The following is a 13,405-nucleotide window of genomic DNA, read 5'->3' on the forward strand; positions in this document are numbered from 1 at the left end:
TTCCAGTCTCGTTTCAAGAGGCGCAGGCTATCATTTCGCAGGCAAACGGTTGGATCGTGTGGGATGAGAATGGAGCAACGTCGGCCTTGAGGAATAGCTCGCGGTAGTAAAGACATCGAGATTTTGGCTAGCTGTGTGAATAAATTCAACTGATAGCATAGAGTTGGACTAAACCGAATGAGCAGACAAGTTAAATTTGGAACGATCTCTGCCGTCTGGACCACGGGTCTTTGCGGGCGCGAGGTGGGTCTGGAATGACGGCGTGTTGTGGGTCGTGGCCCGCCTCTCGGCCCCGAGCTGCCTATCCCATGGAATATGATGTTACTCAACATCATGTCTTCTTGGTGGCGAGGGCTCTGTTTCAAAGCCAATCCACATGTTGATGCTTCCGCTCTGGATTCGACAGCTTCTATATAAACGTCGAAAGCGCTTCGTGTTTCCATCTTAAAGCACGTTGAATTGTTCCTGTTTGCCAGCAAAAACATAGGTACCCATCACGTCAAGACTCTATATTTTCACCCAAACGTCTCTAAAGGCAGTCTTTTGCCTACAATTCATTCATCATGTCGAATCCTCGCCGAACTCCAGCGTTGGTTGTGGGAATCGTCATTACGGCAGCGCTGGTGTTCATTGGCGCATATCGCCATCCCTTACCCGAGAGAGGAAGTCCCGATTACGATGTCGACGCCAAATTCGACCTTCCCACTCCACCAACCGCCCTGTCATACTCCAAAACAGACAACATCATCTGTATGGTAGTAATGACGCTGATCGGGCTCTCAGCCGTCGTCCTCGGCGCACGCGACGCCCAAAAACAGCGCAGCCTCCTCCTGCTAATCCTCCCGCTCAGCGGCGCCATGATCGCCTTCCCAGAGACGTTCATCGACGTCCTCGGCTGCATATACTACCCCTGGTCGGCAGAAAACGCCTCCTTCCACCTGATTGGGCGCGAGATGCCGCCCTGGATTCTGATATGGTTCGGCTACGGCTCGCTGATGCAAATCAACCTCAAGCTTCTCGTAAACAACGCTTCTACGAAGATGCTGTGGTGGTTCCTCGGCCTGATGATGGTTTCGGACCTTGTAGTGGAGGAGGTCCTGCTGCCGATGGGGGTGTACCATTACTACGGGAACCAGCCGCTGGTCATTCTGAACATGTTCCCTTGGTGGTGGATGGCGCCCAACTCCATCGGCGTGTTCCTTGCGACGGCCCTGGCGTATCGCTACCGGTCTCTGCTTGTTGGTTGGAAGGTTGTTGGTGTCATGTCTTTGACGCCAATGTCAGTTGGCGCCATATATGGGTTCATCTGCTTCCCTGTCTGGGTTGCCATCAACGGGGACTGGGGATGGCTCGTGACACAACTTCTTGGGTTGTTGACGATGGCTTTCGGGTTCGTGGCTTTTTGCATCATTTTGGAGATGGTTCTAGGACGAAACCCGTTTGATATGGGCGGAAAGGAAGAGCGCCCCATCCCTTCAGCGGATCCCGGACAAGTTGAGGCTTTTCAAGACGAATGTTGAGATGTTTATTGATCAGTGACCGGCGACTTCTGTTCAGAGCGCCTCAATCTGGAGCCTGTGCAGATCAGATCTGTTCTTGCCCTTTCACTTCGCATTATTGATTAGAAAAAAGCGTCCCGCCTAGTGAGAAATACTGAAAATCAAGCCCCATTTAATCGACTGCTCCAATGCTCTGGTCTACGTGACTCTTTGAGGTTAAGTCTTGGAACCGCAAAATAACCATGATCAAATTTGTCTTTGTCTTACCGAGCGGTACCCTAGAGCTTACCGAGATGATTGATGAGACATCTGACTTCTCAACGGCGTCGATCCGTCTGTGTCAGTCCAATTTCCAATGTCTCGGCCGCGACCGTCGAGATCGTCACCAACAAAGAAACGCCCGAGACATTCACGCAGATAATGGCACGCCAATTTGATGTGGTAATAATATTTGACATTAACGTCGTATGACATCAGTAAGTGGTATCTTTGTGGTATCATCTTTCGCTTCCCAACTTCGTTTCACAAAAATCATTCACAAAACAACATCTCAACATGACCCCAACACAAAACACGTCCAGAAGAATGAACTAAACACCAGCATGGTCAACATCCCCATCGTCGACGCCCCGTTCTGCATGCTGTTGTAAGTCGTCGGCGACGGCACCGCGGCGCTCGTACTGTCCCCGGGCGTGGACACGACCTCGCCCGTCGAGGCCTCGACGACGTCGCCGGAGGGGTACTGCACATTATACACGGGCGCGTCCTTCAGCTCCACGGGCATGCCGAGCGAGTGCTTGCACGTCGGCTGGTTCGCGTTCGGCCAGTCCTCGAGCTCGCAGCTCTCGTCGTAGCCCCACGAGCAAACCGAGTCGAGCATGTTGTACAGCGCGTAGTTGCTGCCGACCCAGCTGTCAGCCTGGCCGAGGCAGCTCGCGAGGAAGTTCATGCTGTTGGACGCGCTGAGCGGCAGCTTCTTGCTCTTGGTCTTGATGAGGTCCTTGCAGTCGTCGGCGGGCAGCTCCTTGTACTCCATGGCGAGCGGGCCGCCCGAGACGGGCAGCTTCTTGGCGGAGTTGCCGGTGTAGAGGTAGTTCCAGGCATCGTAGGAGATGTCGTAGGCGCCCTGGGACTGGTCGATGCGCAGCAGCTTGAGGTTGCGGTCGGCGTAGCTGAGGGAGATGCAGATGTTGTTGCAGTCGACAGAGCCGGGCCAGTAGGCGACGCGGTCGGTGTTGATCTTGCAGCCGAGGACGCCAACGGAGGAGGAGTAGCTGTCGTGGGGCGTGGCCCAGACGGTGCCGTCGGCGAGGACGAGGGAGGAGAGGGACGCTACGGCGGCGACGACGAGGAAAAGATGCGACGGCGATGAAGGAGAGGCGCCGCGCATGGTGATTTCAAAAGAGTGAGCAGGGGGGCCTGGGTTCAACCGGCCGTCCCCCTTTGGATAGATACGTAAGGAATGACGTTGTTTGAGGGCCTTTTTTCGGCTGGTATAAGAGATAAGGAATGGACCAGCCGCGGTTGCGGCCGATATGCGAGTCTAAAGGAGGGTCATGGATTGGATCTGCAGCTTGTGCTGGTGTGGTGTGTGGATTGTGAGAAGAGAGAGAAGGGGAAAAATTGGATCGCGATGTCGGGCGCGACACTGGACTCACCTTACCCCTCGCGATTGCCGCAGCTCGAGCAGCCAATTTCGCTTAATTGGCGCTTACCATTCGCTGGACGGTCAATGCAGACCCGCTGAACTGCCCTTTTTTCAGTTTAGAAGAACCTTAAAAGGGGGTCCAAGGGTCCCGAACGATCCGTGCGCGTTGTGCATTGTTTTCCGCGTGTTTTTGGTTCTTTTTTCGGTGTCGCCCAGGTGAGCCAGGTGGGTTTCCGACCGGCTCGGTCAGTCTCGGTAAGCCAGCTGGTCTGCAGCCGACGCGGCCGATCGGCCCCGCCATTGCGATCGGTCGCTTGCAGCCGGGACGGGACAGAGCGCCGGTTGGAACATTCTACGAAGGGTTCTCCGGTTCCAGCGTCAATGCTCCTGTCACAACAAACATCTTTCGCTCGCCACGTGTTGGGCAGTGTGCTATGTGTCAATCGACAGCGGGCCACGAGGTCCAACCTGCTTGCGTAGCAGTAGCAATTAAAAGGTGCCAATCGACCCCGTGACACCGGCTTAAATTTGACATGCCTCCCTTACATGTCTCACTGCCACTCCAGCGTGTTGCGCATATCGTGAGATGGGTTAAAAGAGACCGAAAAGTGATGCAAGGACATCCTTCTTGTGCGCGGAGAAGCAGTGGGCTCCACTCTGGGTCTCTTCCGAGAATGTCTCTTCTGACTCAGAATGGAGCGGATAACTGGATATCTAGTGGTCTTCTGGATCGCGACAATCGCCTCAATGAGCTTACTGGATGACCTAGCGCAGGTACGAATCCGGCCAATCTCTCGATGCAGCACTCTACTAGTTAGGTTCGTACGGCTGGCGACATTACAGATGACAGTCAAAAACAACCTATGCGCTGAGCACGTCCATCCACTGAACACACACCTGAACCCTAAACTAATGGACGGGAGCTAGGGCCAACGTCCCGCACGTGGCACTGCACGCGGAACTCGATCCCCCAACCCAGATTATTTACAGCCTTTTTCGAAGAACGGTTTCGCAACGTTGTCTGGAAAGAGTTTAGACGACGACATGCCAGTTGCGAACGGAATTCAACGGCCAGAGAGAAAATTTTGTTCAATCTTGGCTCCTAGCGCACTGATTTTGAGAGGAATCTAACGCCCTTAGTTCCTCAACAATTGCGGATACGAATGCTTGCAGAGACCCTCTGGCTGTTGCTTGGCACGCTCGAAATCGCTCAGAAGGGCGGGATTCACATCGAGAAGAAGGAAAATTGGTCCCGGGTCCCAGGTCACACAAATTGACCCAAGGGATGCTGAAAAGAAACAATCCACAAACGGATCCTGCAAGCGCTTCTATCGCTGCGGCTCCACACGCGTTGAGAAGCGAACAGTGACGCACCTTCCAACTTCGACCCCGCAACATTATATTAACGACTCCCGGGAGCGGTGTGGAAAAGCCGCAAACGGGCCCCGGCAGGTACCGGGGCTCGGATTTCCCTGGGTCTACCGAGAAATCCAAGATTCCCACTGAACAAGCTTGCGTAGGAAAAGAGGAAGAAGAAAGTGAGCATGCAGAGAGCGTTTCTTTTTTCGACATTTGACAGGACGGCTGCGCGCAGCTGGACTACCTGAACTCTCGGACATGCCAGACACATGCTTCCGGAACGTCGTCAAAGCAGTCGCGTGTCTTACTCTTCAAGTGATTAGTAGGCAAGACTATTCGGACCGAGGTGTTCGGACAGATTGAACGTCCCGCACGAGCTGGAAGCTCAATTCGGACTGCCAAACATACGAGAAAGAGCAAGCTGACAGTCCTTTTGGAGATATGCACGACCCGTCGTAGCCGGAGGGCCTCGTCGATGGCCCTCTTCATTGGGCAGCGGGCGTGATGTGGTGTCTCGCAGATCGCGAGCCCGGTCCTCGCTTTCGGGAACGTCCTCGCTGCCCGCCGGCCAGTGAGGTTCTGGGTACGAGGTGTGCGCAGACTTGGGAGGCTGGCACTAATGCTCCCCGCCGAGGTGCTACTGCTAGTGCAGTGTGGTGCACTTTTGAGATGGAGATTTCATTCGTTTCCCCCTGGCCCGGCTTCTTTTTTCTGTGGATGTTCTGCTTTGGAGCTAGTACACTGGTGGAATTTCCCGCCTCATCCGCGCGCAACCTCAACGGTTTTTGGCGGCCCCAATTCAATTTACGAGCAGCTGGCAGCCTGGTCAAGCAAAAAAGTTGGCGACAACGGAGAGAGGGAGTGGAGGGGGGTATTCGATTCTTTCGCAGTGAATCCGATCCAGAACCCCACAGCCTTTCGGAGCGCATTACCGTGGTTGGATACCAAATCCGAAGTCGTTGCGCCTCGTGGATGGGCGTGCTAGTGCCGGTACAGGGATCCAGGTCGTCGATCTGCGTCAGCCGACCTTCTTTCGGATGGGGCTTCTGGATGCGCAGATGGAACTGTGAATGGGAGTGTGAGGCCCATCTCCATCACCCCGCATTCCACCCCCACTACGGCCAACCCATGCATCCATGCATCCCACCTAGATTTGGGCGGACACTATTGGGACCTCCCCTCTTGGCCCACGTCTGTAGCACAACGCTATTGTGTGCCGCGCAGCATGTCTTTTACCTTTGGAGGTGGTAGGTGCTAAGATCCAGGGCGCCTATGCTTAGCAAGCTCACCCGCTCGCAACCACCACGACACGTTTGGAGACACACACGCTGAGTCGCGCGCACGCGAACACACCAACATCTCGAGAGATCAGAGGAACATCAGTTCCTCATTCGGACGGAGTTCCTGGTTCCTGGTGTCCCCGTCGGCGGAACGGTCTCACAATCACATGCTCACGGCGCAGAGAAGGGACGCAAAATGCATGAATTTCCACGCCGCCAGTGTTGACCGCCTTGCGCATGTCTACCTTACCACCCCTGGTTCCTGTGCTGACCGCGTATAGTCGGTCTTGCGCATCTGCAGCTTCGCGCTGACAATGGACAATGCAACCCACCCCAGATTCTGCCGCCCGACATACCGAAGTGGGCAAAAAGCGCAATGCGATGGCCCTGTCGACACGCGCATATTCCCATGTGAAGTTGCTACGTCACAAGGCTGGATTCCCGTTGCGGGTTTCCTGACGCTCCCGAGAGATGCTGGTCTTTTGAACTGCCGTGGTCATTCGGCTGCCCTCTACCGGGCACGAATTCGCAGCAGATGCATCACATCTCGCACCCCCGGCACTGAAGGCCCCACTACCCCATGGGGAACGTTGCATTTCCAATTTTCTGCGTTTTTTTTCTTCTTACTCACTCTCATTCTGCCCCGTCTTATTCCACCTGCTAGACAAGGTCCATCACGACAGCGATACCCGCCTGATGGAGGATCATCACGACTCAGGGATTGGCGGGGACGTGAAGCCTTCTCCTCCCAATTGACCCTCCATTCCCGCTAGCACGATGGACGGGCCACTTGCACCACACGCGCACCACCATCCACCATCCACCATCCGCGCGCACACACCCTCCCGGGATCATGTCTTGAACTCGTGGTGGGTGCGGTTTGTCTTGGAAGTTGGGTTCCCACCGATCCATCCGCCCTAGAGCCAATTGCTCTCCCATTTGTGGGAACTGCACAAGCAAAGCAAAAAACAAACAGTCGAAAGTCTCCAAGACCAATTGGACTTAAATAGCCCGCAATCGTCCCCGTTCTCCACGATGGCCTCTCTTGTGCTGAGGCGTTCGAGACAGCTCACCGGGATCGACTACAGCCAAGCAATCACCGACTAGGTGCATCCCCAGCTCCATCCCCCGTCCCTACCTCCTCCAGATTTCCAGACGACAGTCCCCGTCCCGTCCACCATGCAGCTTCCCGCCCTCGTCTCGTCCTTCTCCCTCCTGGGGGCCGCCTTGGCGGTTTCAGAGCACACGCAGCCCTTGGAAGACAGGGCTGCGACCGCGACCGTCGTCCTCGACACGGCCACCGTCATTGGAAACGTCATGAACAATGTCGAATCCTTCGGCGGCATCCCCTACGCGAAGCCGCCCACCGGCTCGCTGCGCCTGAAGCCCCCCGTGCGCCTGACTGACAACATCGGCACCTTCGACGCCACCGGCCCTGCCGGGGCTTGTCCCCAGATGGTGGCCTCTTCCGCCAGCACGAACGCCCTCATCGACATTCTCGGAGACATTGCGAACCTGCCCTTCATCCAGACGGCCACCGGGCAGAGCGAGGACTGCCTCACGATCACCGTGGCCCGCCCCCAGGGCACCACGGCTGATGCGAAGCTGCCCGTACTCTACTGGATCTTCGGAGGTGGATTCGAGGTACGTCGTCACTTCTAAACACCCGCGCTTTCATCCCATGTGGCTAACCTTCATCCCAACAGCTCGGATGGTCCTCCATGTACGACGGCACCGGCCTCGTCCAGCACGGCGTCGACATCAGCAAGCCCTTCGTCTTCGTCGCCGTCAACTACCGCGTCGCCGGCTTCGGCTTCCTCCCCGGCAAGGAGATTCTCGCCGACGGCTCCGCAAACCTCGGCCTCCTCGACCAGCGCATGGGCCTCGAGTGGGTTGCCGACAACATCGCCGCCTTCGGCGGCGACCCCGACAAGGTCACCATCTGGGGCGAGTCCGCCGGCGCCATCTCCGTCTTCGACCAGATGGCCCTCTACGGCGGCGACAACAAGTACAAGGGCAAGCCGCTCTTCCGCGGCGCCATCATGAACTCAGGCAGCATCACCCCCACCGACCCCGTCGACTGCCCCAAGGGCCAGGCCATCTACGACACTGTCGTCAAGAACGCCGGCTGCGCCGGCAAGGCAGACACCCTCGCCTGCTTGCGCGAGGTCGATTACACCACCTTCCTCAACGCCGCCACCTCCGTCCCGGGCATCCTGTCCTACAACTCCCTCGCGCTGTCGTACCTCCCGCGCCCCGACGGCACCGCCCTCCCCGCGAGCCCTGACGTCCTCGCCAAGGAAGGCCGGTACGCCGCGGTCCCCATGATCATCGGCGACCAGGAGGACGAGGGCACGCTCTTCGGCCTCTTCCAGGCGAACCTCACCACCACCGAAAAGTTCGTGCAGTACCTCAAGGACTACTACTTCGCGACCGCGACCACCGACCAGATCAAGGCGTACGTCGCCACCTACGACACCGGCATCAACGCCATCATCAACGGCAGCCCGCACCGCACCGGCCTTCTCAACGAGATCTTCCCGGGCTTCAAGCTGCGCGCCGCCGTCCTCGGCGACCTCGTCTTCACGCTGACGCGCCGCGTGTTCCTGCAGCTGGCCGCGGTGGTCAACCCGAGCGTCCCCGCGTGGTCGTACCTCGCGTCGTACGACTACGGCACGCCGATCCTCGGCACCTTCCACGGCTCGGACCTGCTGCAGGTGTTCTACGGCGTCAAGGACAACTACGCGGCGCGCAGCATCCGCACGTACTACACCAACTTCGTGTACGCGCTCGACCCCAACGTCGGGCTGAACGGCGCGTACCCGACGTGGGCGCAGTGGGGCCAGGGACAGAACATGATGCAGTTCTTTGCCAACTCGGCGAGCACGCTCAAGGACGATTTCAGGAAGAGCAGCTCCGACTGGATTTTGAACAATGCTGGAAGCCTGTACTTTTAATTAGTAATTTGGGGGCTGGTGGAGCTTGAGGGACATGTTTGATGATTTATGATGGTCATAGTTACGAATACCAAAAAGATAATGTTGGCACAATTCTGATGATGCTCAGGTGTGAGTGAGCCGAAGCTTCTTCGGTGGTGAATAGGCCGAGGGGTCGTGATGTGCGGGGAAACTTCCAGCTAGCGTCCGTATCTCGGCGATGACTAAGCCCGAGACCTCCGACGTCTCCGTCATGTCTCTCGGAGAGTGAACGAGTGTGTGCTGAAATTGGATGAGTTGACTTTTACACTTATGTTCTCAGTTCCAATCGAGCAATACCTTCCCACGCCCGAGGTCGGAAACCACCGCCGGGAAGATGACAGAACCCTTCGTCCTTAGATGGGGCATCATGGCCACCGGGGCCATGTCCGAATGTAAGCCCCCAATTTCCCTTCAATGAACAAATCTAACACCAACAAGACTTTTGTAAAGACCTCCTGACAAACCCATCAACCCGCGGCGTCACCGACGTATCCCACACCATATCCGCCGTCTCCTCTTCCAACGAACCATCCAAAGCCGCCGCCTTCCTGTCCCGCATCGACCACCCTGCCCCGTCCACTGTCAAAACCTACGGCTCATACCAAGCCCTGGTGGACGACCCCGCCGTCGACATCGTCTACATCGCCACGCCGCACAGCCACCACTTCCAAAACGCTATGCTCGCCCTCACCGCTGGAAAACACGTCCTCTGCGAGAAGGCACTGTGCGTCACGGCCGCGCAGGCGCGTTGCTTGGTGCGCACTGCAAAGGACAGGAAGCTATTCTTCATGGAGGGCGTGTGGACGCGGTTCTTCCCGCTCAGCAGGCGGATTTGTGAGTTGGTCAGCGGGGGCGACATTGGGACAGTCTATCGGGTGTCGGCGGACCTCTCGCGTGCAAATGGCGATGGCGACGATGTGACGGGTAAGAGGTTGGATTATGAGGATGGACATCGCATGGTGAACCCCGACCTCGCAGGGGGCGTGCTACTTGGGCTGGGTGTGTACGCCCTCACATGGGTGTTCCAGATCCTCTACCACCTACAGCCCGAAGCTAAAAAGGAGGCGCCGGAGGTGAAGGCCGCCGTGCAGAAGTACCACACCGGTATTGACGAGTCCGTCGCGATGCTGCTCAGCTTTCCGCGCCACAGGACAGTCGGGGTCGCGACTGCGTCGCTGCGCGTGGCGACGGATCCCGGAGAGACGGGGAACCCGGCGGTGAGGATACAGGGCTCACGGGGGGAGATCCAGGTGGCGCATCCGGCGTATAAACCGACCTCGTTCAAGATCATCAAGCGTAGGAACGATGGGGAAAGTGTGGAAGAGGTGGTTGAGTGTCCGCAGCCGCAGGATGAGGAGCGGGGATGGGGAAATGGGACGTTTTGGGAGGCGGATGAGAGTGCGAGGTGCATTCGGGATGGGAGGTTGGAGAGTGGGATTATGCCGTGGGCGGAGAGTGTGTTGGTGATGGAGACGATGGATGAGGTTTTAGGCGGAGCTGGGATTGTGTATCCGGATGTCATCTCGAGTCACGAGTTTGATCCGTGTAGCCCGTTGAACACGGGCAATTGAGCTTAGGAAGAGATAGAGAAGAGCTTACGAAGTTTATCGAGTATACCGGGTATACCGAGTATAACGAGTATATCGGGCATTCCGAGCATGTCGGGTACATCGAGTATACGAGTTTGAAAAGATAAGCTTTTATGCCATTCATATTGAAGCAAAGCATAAGGTAGTAAACGAATTTCTAAATCTCGATTATATTCTAGAACAAATCGACGTAAGGGGATTAATTCGTTCTAGGGCTCTTGTCTCTATCTCTGCAGCGTCCCTAATCTTGTCTTTAACGAAGAACAGCAGCAGACTGAATGCACACCACACTTAATTTGGATCTACCCGCCGTCGATCCTGGCCCTTTGTATCTCCATCCTGTCATGGCACCGCAACCTCACGTTTCGTCGAGAAAGATGTCAACCGTTTTCGCCACACCAGCCGGAGAGTTCATAGACTCCGCAGCAATAGCATAAGATGGCGCCGGCGAAACTGCACCCGAATGTCGCGGTTGACTCTGAAGGCTCTGTCAAAGTGCGTTTGAGCTTTACATCTCGGACTCTGTGGGCGTGTGGATACCTATAGAGCGACTGGTCAGCAATATGCCTTCCACTTAAGTTTGATAGACGCAGAAAGACAGGGGAGGTTAGAGAGGTGTATATACTCACGATCAATTGTAGAAGAGGCGGCACTGGAGAAGGATGGGTCGTATCTCTGCAGAGCCTGCGATGCCTTTTCCAGCAAGGCGCGCTTCTGTTCCAGAGCCGCGTAATCTCTTGCGGGGCGGCCATGAGCGCCTCGCCCCCCGAATGTACAGTGAAGCAAGGCCGAATTGATATCATTTAGGATGCTTGTAATGTCGAGAATTTCAACTAGTCCGGATTGAGGTAGGATGCAGTCGAAAAGCGGGCTGGACCACGGGTCTATTTTTGGTATATCTCCAAGTATTTCCTTAAGCTTGGTCCCGCTGATTGAATGGACATTGCTGTTTGGATTTCTGTTGTACTCTTTCAGTATCACCCACCCAAGCTTAAATGTATACCCTCGACAAACATTCAAAGTGACTCCTTTAAGTTGCTTCGCCTCTTCGGCCGTCATGCTGTAACGAACGACGAATATCGCCCGGGTCCGATCTCCACCACCGTCAAGAATCAAATTCAGATAGCGATTGATTTCCGACTTTCGGAGAAGTGGCAAATTGTCGTGGGCAACCAGGATGATGCTACGGGGACTTTGGAAGCGTTTCACCAGCCGCACTCTATTGAGTTTGTAGTCGTAGATGTGAGGTGGCCATCCTGGAAGAACTGAGAGGATGAGTGATGGTAGGTTCCGGTGTTTGATTTGGACTCGAATAACATCGTCCATGGTGATGTCTGGGAACTCCTCCAGTTCAAGGATGCTCTGACCGATCAGAAATTCCAGTAGACCGCGCCACTCATTGTGAGAGGCCTCCAGATCCTCTAGAATAGCCATCATTTTCGCCTTTTCGTCTTCATTCCTGTGTGGCGCTGGAATAATTGAAACCTTGATTGGGGTTGGTGTCCACAGGTCCCCCTTGCTGAAGATGAATTCCATTGAAAAGTGCTGATTAAACCACTCTTGAGGTAGGTAGATACCAGTCATTGCCTCGATGACAGTATGCTTGGCTGCATCACTGTCGCCACAGAGAAGTACGACGGGTAGGTCGACGTGCTGACCTAAGCCCTCAAGATAGAGATCTTGCAAGGTCTTGGACAGAAATTGTTGATCTTCTTGGCTGAGAGACATTTTGGGGACGCTGGTGGTAGCGAAGTGTTGATTATTTGGGACGATGCTTGAAAATAAATTGATTGTGCTTCTCGGAGATGCTGTCGCCATGCACAGTCGTGTGAATGATGTGATGTCGGAGCTTGTAGATAAGAACTTGCGAGGGGTGACTGGACTTCAAGGGATTTTGTGCCGAAGTTTCGTCATAAAGAGATGTCATACCGGCAATGAGATGAAGTCATCTGAAGCGGCAACCTTCGGGCGTGAGAGAGCTCTCACGAGGACCATACATCTGGACCAGCAATACCAAAGTATGCGGCGTAAGCAAGTAAGCGGGTCACCAATAGTCCTGCTCGAATTTGAGACTAACGTTAAGCCAATAACGGCACGTTAAGCGGGAGGCCCTCCAAACTGTGAATATGAGTTTCTGCTGTACAAGTCCAATCACAGAAATTGCCGGGTACACACCAAGGTGCTTGGACAGGTGCTTGCGAGCCGCGGAATGCTATGCCATGCTGTCTTGCTCTCAAGTTGTACACTGTACATCGTAGAATCGGGAGCAAACGCACGGCCTCCGGCGATATCACAGAAACGCCTTCAGTAGACTCAATACTAAGTCAAGTGAGAACAAGAACGGACACATCGGCCGAGGTTGTGTAACCGAGTTCACCATTGCTTGGTAGCACGGACCACCGGGGAAACGCCGGGTCTTCGAGCCTCGCATGACGAGAGCGCGCTGGTTGCTTCATAACACACGTGTAGGTCACCCATGGCGCCATCCATTCTCTTCAAAATATTCAGATACGCGCATAGAACAATAAACGACGAATAGGTGTCTTATTACAGCGAATCTTGGCTGTCAGATATCCGTCTGATAGTACCCGTGGTTTATCCGAACTTCTGGCGAATATCCCTGCTCCACGGCTGATCTTCGGCATCAAAGAAAGGCATCTACATCATGTGTTCTACGGCACTCTGGCCTTCGGTTAGTCATTGCTTAACTGAGCCCTCTCAAATCAATGAGTGAACTAGCCAAGGTAGGATGTTTTGCGATGTGGCAGACCAAATGTCTTCGCCAGCAGTGGACTGCTGGTTATCCAAGAAACGGGGGTAAATTGAGTGCTACTGACCATGTGTTGACTCTACGTTCGTCCAGCCCATAAAATGGAATTTGCGGCAGCAGACATATGCTCCAGATCGGAGATGGTGGGCCTCCCGCTTTGAACCGAAACTAAAGTCGTTGGGCATGTTTATGGTTAGGCTTTTCTGTCTGGAAGGCCTCCCGCTGGGAACTAGCCTCTGACTCCACTTGCAAACACTATCCCAAACCTTGACCTAAGGAGTC

The 13,405-nt window shown here is 55.2% G+C and overlaps 4 protein-coding genes across 4 annotated transcripts; 3 read left to right on the forward strand and 1 right to left on the reverse strand.

Moving 5' to 3' along the window:
- Positions 1 to 563: 563 nt before the first annotated feature.
- CGCS363_v001742 (uncharacterized protein) lies at positions 564 to 1,520 on the forward strand (the record flags this gene model as incomplete). Its single annotated transcript, XM_036633591.1, has 1 exon — positions 564 to 1,520. One exon carries the CDS (start codon positions 564 to 566, stop codon positions 1,518 to 1,520), a length of 957 nt encoding a protein of 318 aa, XP_036501907.1.
- A 529-nt stretch (positions 1,521 to 2,049) lies between these two features.
- CGCS363_v001743 (uncharacterized protein) lies at positions 2,050 to 2,889 on the reverse strand (the record flags this gene model as incomplete). The annotated part of the gene is made up of 1 exon (XM_036633592.1): positions 2,050 to 2,889. One exon carries the CDS (start codon positions 2,887 to 2,889, stop codon positions 2,050 to 2,052), a length of 840 nt encoding a protein of 279 aa, XP_036501908.1.
- Positions 2,890 to 6,965: 4,076 nt separating this feature from the next.
- Positions 6,966 to 8,743, forward strand: CGCS363_v001744 (putative secreted lipase; the record flags this gene model as incomplete). Its single annotated transcript, XM_036633593.1, has 2 exons — positions 6,966 to 7,430; positions 7,493 to 8,743. 2 exons carry the CDS (start codon positions 6,966 to 6,968, stop codon positions 8,741 to 8,743), a joined length of 1,716 nt encoding a protein of 571 aa, XP_036501913.1.
- A 388-nt stretch (positions 8,744 to 9,131) lies between these two features.
- On the forward strand, positions 9,132 to 10,335 carry CGCS363_v001745 (D-xylose 1-dehydrogenase; the record flags this gene model as incomplete). Its single annotated transcript, XM_036633594.1, has 2 exons — positions 9,132 to 9,156; positions 9,203 to 10,335. The coding sequence occupies 2 exons, from the start codon at positions 9,132 to 9,134 to the stop codon at positions 10,333 to 10,335; spliced, it is 1,158 nt and encodes a 385-aa protein (XP_036501914.1).
- Positions 10,336 to 13,405: the final 3,070 nt, after the last annotated feature.

The sequence above is a fragment of the Colletotrichum siamense genome (genome assembly GCF_013390195.1).
Source record: "Colletotrichum siamense strain Cg363 chromosome Unknown KSG_Cg363_contig01, whole genome shotgun sequence".
Classification (NCBI taxonomy): Eukaryota; Fungi; Ascomycota; class Sordariomycetes; order Glomerellales; family Glomerellaceae; genus Colletotrichum; species Colletotrichum siamense.